The following is a 7,419-nucleotide window of genomic DNA, read 5'->3' as shown; positions in this document are numbered from 1 at the left end:
CTGTTCTTTACTTTTGAGAGTTTGAGAGGTCATAGGATATTATGATATTTATATATTGGATTTATGTCATTTTTTTGTAATCAATGGGATCATTGAGGTTGCCACATTTATAAGAGCCCTATGTTGTAATCTTTATAAAAGAAACGAGAACAAGAGCTTCTTCATTCCTTCATGCCCGGTTGGAATCACATCTTGTTGTTGGGCCTTTTTTTTCATCTGTGTGCCGTTTGTCATGTATGTGAGCTCCCTTGGAGGATCACCATGCCCCAAGGGATTTGTGCTAATGAGGAGTAGATGTGAGTTTAAGCTTTGCTCTCTAGGGAAAGGCTTGCCTTGTGCATGTGTTCCTGAGAGCCTCAAGCTTGAGGGATAGGATTAGGGTAGGGTATTTTGGGTGTTTGGAGTGTTTCGTTGAGCGTTTGGGTATTTGGAGTGTTTAGTTGAGTGTTTATGATTAGGATTTACATCTTTTCTTATCGTTTTTCCCAACCGCTAGGATGGTGAGAGCTCCTCTAGTGGGTGCCACCCCACACTTCACCATGGGGGAAGATTCACATTTCTCCAATTTGTGAGCTGGGTGTGTCTTCATTCCAGCAAAGTGTGCAAGGGAAACTAAAGAAGTGACCCCTTCTCCTTTGAGAAGGGAACACAGGCGGTCAGTTCTGTGTGCTCTCTATAGCCACGCACATCACGAGACCTGCACACAAAAAAAACCTTGGGCTCTTTTTTGGAGCAGCAACACAAGGCTTGTAATCTCACCCATCCATTTAGGAGATGAACCGCTGAGATAAGAGAGCTGAGGTGTGGACTCGTTATGCAGCTTTAGCAGCCCAACTTCCCCAAACTATCGAGGAAGCTCAAGCAATTACTGATAGGGAAGAGGTCGTTAGTTGTATTTCTTGCCAACTTGAAGTGGGCACGAAGGAGATTCTAGCAAGGTAATGGAGGAATCATGGATGAGGATAAGTTGCATTTACAAAACCAACAAGACAAGGGTGATACCTCTCCTGCACTAATGATGAACAAATAAGGTCTCTCTCTCTCTCTCTCTCTCTCTCTCGCTCTCTCTGTCCTTAATTCACTTGAAAACTTTAAACTTACATGTACAATGAGAATTACCCTTATATGCATGTGGATAACTATGGCTCGAGGCAACTTAGCATGATCAAAGAATGGCACCTTCATGAGTATCAAGGATCATTTCTACGAGAATTCTGTTACAAACAAGAGGTTTATGATTTACTGCTACTAAGAGTTGGAAGCTTGGATTTAGAGCATCCAAGAGTGGACTGGCCAGTGTTACTTTATATTGGGACTCAGAAAGCGACAAGTTTAGTCCATTCTTTTGAGCTTCTATGATGATGACTAAGACCACATATCATTCACTAGCTCACTCTCATACTTCTCCCTCTTACTATAGTGTATCCCTTTTCTGGAGGTAGGAAGGGGAGGCTAAGAGAACAATTGCATTTAGAAGGAGCTTCTCCATCGAGTCACAATAAAAACCTAAAACATTAAAAAGCCACCATCACCATAAAAAGGATCAGATTTTGGGTGGCTTCATCTAAAGTTACTACTTTCACATGGAGACTAGTTTAGTTAGTTATTTTCATGTAATCCAATCAATCAATAGTCACGCCTCAAATACGATAGAGCCATAGAGAGAGAGAGAGAGAGAGAGAGAGAGAGAGAGAGGTCAGCCGCAGCTGACCTCTCTCTCTCTCTCTCTCTCTCTCTCTCTCTCACACACACACACACACACACATGCACACACAAACACAAAAAACAGACTACAATAGACATCTACATTAAAAAAAGAAGCTGATCGAAACCCTCAGCCTACATCCAAAATTGCAGTAAATTATCTCCAGGGCTGCATACCATCAACATAGGCTTGATCATCAGAACACGCACAGACCAGTCAATGAGTAGTAGCTGCATGCAGCTCATCAGAACCATGTGCAAAATGGCAATGATCACCATACGTGCAAGACCCCTTTGAGAAGTTTTCACAAAGTTTAGTCTTGTAATTTGGTGATCCAACGCCTCCAGGCTTAGTTGGAGAGGCATCAATATGCACAAGCAATTCTCGCACCATTGCACTAGCCTGCTGAATCTGATCAAAGGAACCTTCCATCTCAATGTTTCTTAGATTTGAGTCCGACTCGTGATCCTTCACCAAAAGCTTTGCACCAGTTGCTCGACATATTGACTTCGCATTTACACCCCTTTTTCCAATTATAAGGCCCGCAAGGGATGCATTGATGCTTACTTTCGCTGTAGACACAGCTCCAAAGGAAGCGGCAGCCCCAAGTCCCAGAGGAGTAGGTTCCCTAAGGCTTCTCAGCAGAAGCTTTTCTTCCAAAGTTGCATCAGCAGCCCCCATTGAGCCATTAGATTTTCTCAAATCCATTTCCCCATGTGCAAAGCGGCACTTCTCACCAAAACGGCATCCTTCAGGGCTCTGAAAGTTCTTGCACAAGCGGGTTTTCAAACCTTCAGAAGAAATTCCTTGATTCACATGCGGTAGCAAGGATGACAGCTTGTCTGAAACCCTATCTGTGGCCACCATAGAGCCATTGAATTTTCTATTCTCCTTTTCCCCGTGTGCAAAATAACACTTATCACCAAATCGGCATCCTTCAGGTGTTCCAAAATTTGTACATAGCTGAGTCTTGTGGCCCTCTGATGAAGCTCCTTGCTCTAAGGGTGTAAAAATTGAAGAGGACAAACCAGTAGGACCTGTTACACCTTTCACAACTCCGACTCCAGCCACCTGAGATGCTGCTTGTGAAAGTGCAAATGATGATAATCCTCCGGGCATGTAATGAGAAAAGTGGCAGCCTTCTCCATATGGACAACCGGAAGTACTGTAAGAGGAAGGAGTGTTACTCTCTCTCTCTCTCTCTCTCTCTCTCTCTCTCTCTCAAATAGAAGATAAAGAGATACACGCCCTTTAAGCAGCCAATTATATTAACCTGCCTTGTCTCACAATCCAAGCCCAAGCCTGAATGTTAAAATCTTGAAGAACTTGTACGACACACAACGAGAAGAAATAAATCTATATTTGTAAAAAATGTGTATAATACTCCTTATAGGAGATCGATAAGCTAGAAATAGACTAGCTTCCATTTTTGTCATAAAGACCCTAGAATAGATTGCATCAGATTGGACTATGGCTCAACCATATAATATCCAATTTATCCAACATTGAGTCCTACCAAACCTATAAACTACAAAAATTGGAGAAACCCCGCATACCCATTAGGATTCCTTGAGAAGGCTTTGAATGAAATAAAATGGTGTCCAAAGCAGAATGAATAATAAGAGAATACTCACTGGTCTAACCGGTCCTCAAGTCCTCTCACTACTGATCTTGTTAAAAGAATAATACTTGCCAAAATACAAACAGCTTGCATATGCAGTTCAAAAAGAAACTTCTCAGGGATGGAAATTGATCGCTTTATCATGTGTTCCTAGGACTGTGTATAGTTGATTGTACATAATGACGTACAGCACATTGTGTATGTTAGAATGCATATGTGCAAGTTACATAGTTGATTTTACATAACAATGTACAGCACAGCAATCTTGACTTTACATGGATTTGATCAGTCCCTTCTACCTTGTCCTTAATGACTGCACATTGACACGTCCAAAGGAGAATAGGACCATGGTTAAGGTGTTGCAATAGCTGAAACTGAAGATATAAAGAGCCCATTGGCCAAAGTGTGCATCTAGATATGCAATAAATAACCCTAAATGCAAATAGGGTAAAAGTTGGGGAGGCATCAAGGTGCAATCGTGTGAGCATAGGACCAATCCCTCAAAGCCTTGCCTCCATGGCAGGAGTGGGTACAACTTAGATTTGGGAATTACATAGCAATTGAGATAGCCTATACACTTGTTTTAAGTCCAATTATGGCAGGTACCCACTTAGCTTTGTCAACTACATAGCAATTGAGATAGCATGTACTCTCATTTTAAGTCCAATTGCGGCATGTTGCATCCTTGACATAACATTTATAACAAGATTCACGTGTAGGTTTAACCCTTCATGCATGAGTGAGCCCCTTTGCAGAAAGCAAAAATCTAGAAGAGGGGATGTGACCCAAAGATCCGGAAAGGAGTCCCAACCATGCATGGAGGACCAGACTCTACATGTCTATAGCAAGGTTTAAGAGCTCGTCGGGCTTTATATACATGCCCATAGTAAAATGGAAAACTCATGAGGTGTTGGCTTCTCGACATCCTAAACCATATTTTATCAATTCCTTCAAGAATGCAAACTCTGCTACAACTTCTTCAAATTCCTTAAGCATTCAAACGCATGTGTCATTAACACTAACGATAACAGTCAACCAGCTACTGTATGCACATATAAGTTTCCAATAAATCTTTAGCATTCCGTTTGGTTATTTGATATCCTCAAGAATATATTTCTTTCCTACAACTGCTCAGCTGGGGATTGAGAAACTAATTGTGATGAAAGAATTAAAACCTGAAAAATTTGAGGCATGCCTTTGATTTGCTTCCTACACCTGTTGAAAACGACTCCCTCTCTGCTACAAAACATTCCTTTGGGTTTTAGTAGCTTATATATCAGTATTTTAGAAAACCAAATGAAATAAATATTTTAAGAATTCCTTAAGAAATACAAGTCGACAACTCCTTTATCAGATGAACCTTCTAAAGCGAAGAATCAAAAAATGAATGTATATTCATAGAAAGATTGGACTCGTTTATCGGTGTGATAAAAAATTTACAAAGAACATGTTTTTACCTATATTTCCTACAAAAGACTCGACTTAAATGCCTTCTCAAAGAGAAGCTAAGCTACAATTATTTACAGACTAAGTTTCACCCATCTGACGACTGTAGCTTGGATGAGGGAGATCCCCAGCTCAAGGAGCATGGCCAATTGAGATGGGCGCCTGCAATGGGAGAGGGATTATGTTTGTAATCCAGTCAAGAGTGCAAATGAACCTTCCTTTTTTTGGTGGTGGGTATTTGTAGGGGGGGGGGGTGTGGAGCCATCCACGTCAAAAAAAGGACTTTCACTTTTCACCCTTCACAATCCTAGCACCTTGGTTAATGTCAAACATGCTCTTACATGGAAAGAATTGAAAAAGGAAGCATCGAAAATAATACAAATAGCCCTGTAGTTAAATGTCAAGTCTCAATTGCACTCTTCTATAGTCAGCCAAAAGGTGTTTAATAAATACTAGAGCGAAAACACCAAAACCCCAATTACATTCGTATCAACTTCAGAGCATCCCGTCCTCCAGTGGCCCTTCGAAACCACAGCTTTCACAAGGCAGAGATATATCCTATACATACAAAGTTCAAACCCAACGAATGCATTGACAGGTGTACGTGAGCTAACCCAACCTAGCCACAATTTTCATTTTGTTGGAGTTTAATGCCAGAAGAGAGCTGCCAAAACTAGACACGACTTTCAAATTTTCATCTAATGTTTTGTGTCAGAGACATCCGTAACTTCACATCCATTCGGTGGATACCAACAGATCAAGATGACTGATCACATTCCAGTAGAGTAACCTTTAATGATAAGCTATCCCACAAAAATAATTAGTTAGCTGCTCCTTCACAGATCTTAGAATAAGGCGTTTGAGATCATCTTTTAGAAAGGCAGATAAGCTTAGCTCTGATCTTTAAACTATGGGAAGATTAGATTGTAGTCTTAGACTTGAAAACCAAGAAAGATTTAAGATTAAATTGTAGTCTTAGAGGGCTTTCGGCGGATCTGGAGCAGCGGTCTTTTCCTCAGGGTCAGAGACAGCGGGGTTACTTGCCATTACAGTCCACCTGTTTGGCTGCCCCCCCCCTCCCCCCCCGCAAAATATATATATATATATATATATGTATGTATGAGATAGCCTTCCTCCAAGGGCGGCCAGCCAGGAGGAAGAGCCCCTCTGTCCCCAACTGTTTTTCTAGTCTCCCCTGATTGAGATTGGGTCATGTACTTAGCCGGTTCAGCAACGTTTATGGAAGGATCTTTTCTTAGAAAAAAATGAAAATAGTAAAAATAAAAATAAAATGTAGTCTTGGACTTGAAAACCAGGCAAGATTTAAGATTAGATTGTAGTCTTAGACTTGAAAACCAGGCACGATTGAACATCATATACATACCTAGATGAATCCAGGAACATCATATCTCTGGTTAGAGTCTAAAATCCAGAATCTAAGCTTCAAAAACCTCATCCAAATGATCTCTAGACCCTAAATCCTGAATCTTAACTTCAAAATCCTTGTTTAGAACCCTAGAATACAAAACTAAACTTCAAAACCCTAGTTCAAACAGGAACAAGACACCCTACCGCTAACTCATAATCCTGCCTCAAAAGCTCTTGTTCATAACCCGAGCTCAAGGCTGTTGTCCAAAACCCCAGCTCAAGGCTGTCGTTACAAAACCCTGGCTCAAAACAATTGTTCACAGGCCTGGCTAAAACCCTAACTCAAAACCCTGGTTCAAAACCCTATCTCAAAACCCTGGTTCAAACCTATCGTTTAAAAACTCAAAACCCTAGTTCAAGAGCTCTCGTCCAAGGACCAAGCATAGTTCAAAACAATTGTTCAAAGCCCTGTCTAGAACCCTAACTCAAAACACTGGTTCGATACCCTAGCTCAAAACATTGGTTCAAAACCCTAGCTCAAGAGCTCTGGTACAAAAACGCTAGCTCAAAGCTCTGTTTGAAAGCCGAAACCAAGCTCAAAACCAGAGTAAAGAACTCGAAACGCTTGGTTCAGAGCCATAATTCAAACCCTCATAGAAAGCTCAGAAGCCCAACACAGGGTGCGTACCTGAAGCGAGAGTGTCAAGGGCAGCAGGCATGTAGAAGTGGTCCATGTGATGAGGATGATGGGGCACGTAGCCGTTGTTGAGGAAGAGGTCCGGCCGCGACTTCTTGCGTAGCGGCGCTAGAGAGCCCATGTCTTTGTTCTTCCTCTTCTTCTTCTTCTTCTTCTTCTTCGCTTTTCCTTTTCTTTTCCTGCCTACCACCAGCCGGGCTCACATTCCATTTAAATCTCACCTCGAGCGAATTTTTTATTTTCTGTTTGTTTTTGTTTTTTTTCCCCCGACCTGGACACAAAATTTTGCCCTTCGAAAGAAAAGCTCGATTTTTAGCCAACGGGCACGCATAAATGCACCCTCCCACGAAAAAAAAAAGCTCAATTTTGAAAATCCTCGAGTGTGCCCTTCTTTGATGTAAGGAAAGAAATCTCGAGAGTAATATCTTACCCCGAGCACCGCCCCTCCAAAGTAAGCACATTTTCAAGGGAGAAAGCAGGAAGTTTTTGAGGTAATTTGTTAATGTGGTGAACATCTATTGGTAGGATGAGGTGCCTTTCAGTGCCCTTAAACTCCCCCCGACACAATTCTTCTACACATGG

General features: G+C 41.5%; 1 protein-coding gene across 2 annotated transcripts; it reads right to left on the bottom strand.

Annotated features, from left to right (window-relative positions):
• Positions 1 to 1,788: 1,788 nt before the first annotated feature.
• On the bottom strand, positions 1,789 to 7,062 carry LOC147627462 (zinc finger CCCH domain-containing protein 14-like). Of its 2 annotated transcripts, XM_086814357.1 has the most exons (3): positions 6,829 to 7,062; positions 4,502 to 4,562; positions 1,789 to 2,870 (listed from the first exon to the last, which is right to left on the bottom strand). In XM_086814357.1, the coding sequence occupies exons 1-3, from the start codon at positions 6,956 to 6,958 to the stop codon at positions 1,922 to 1,924; spliced, it is 1,140 nt and encodes a 379-aa protein (XP_086670483.1). In that variant the 5' UTR covers positions 6,959 to 7,062; the 3' UTR covers positions 1,789 to 1,921. The 2 variants fall into 2 exon arrangements, with proteins under 2 accessions (XP_086670483.1, XP_086670484.1); XM_086814358.1 differs by lacking the exon at positions 4,502 to 4,562 and having other exon boundaries at positions 6,829 to 6,970.
• Between the last annotated feature and the right edge of the window lie 357 nt (positions 7,063 to 7,419).

The sequence above is a fragment of the Cibotium barometz genome, chromosome 20 (assembly GCF_041138505.1).
Source record: "Cibotium barometz isolate CiBa-2024 chromosome 20, ASM4113850v1, whole genome shotgun sequence".
Lineage (NCBI taxonomy): Eukaryota > Viridiplantae > Streptophyta > Polypodiopsida > Cyatheales > Cibotiaceae > Cibotium > Cibotium barometz.
The sequence above is the reverse complement of the archived record's forward strand: the minus strand, read 5'-3'. Positions and strand labels throughout refer to the sequence as shown.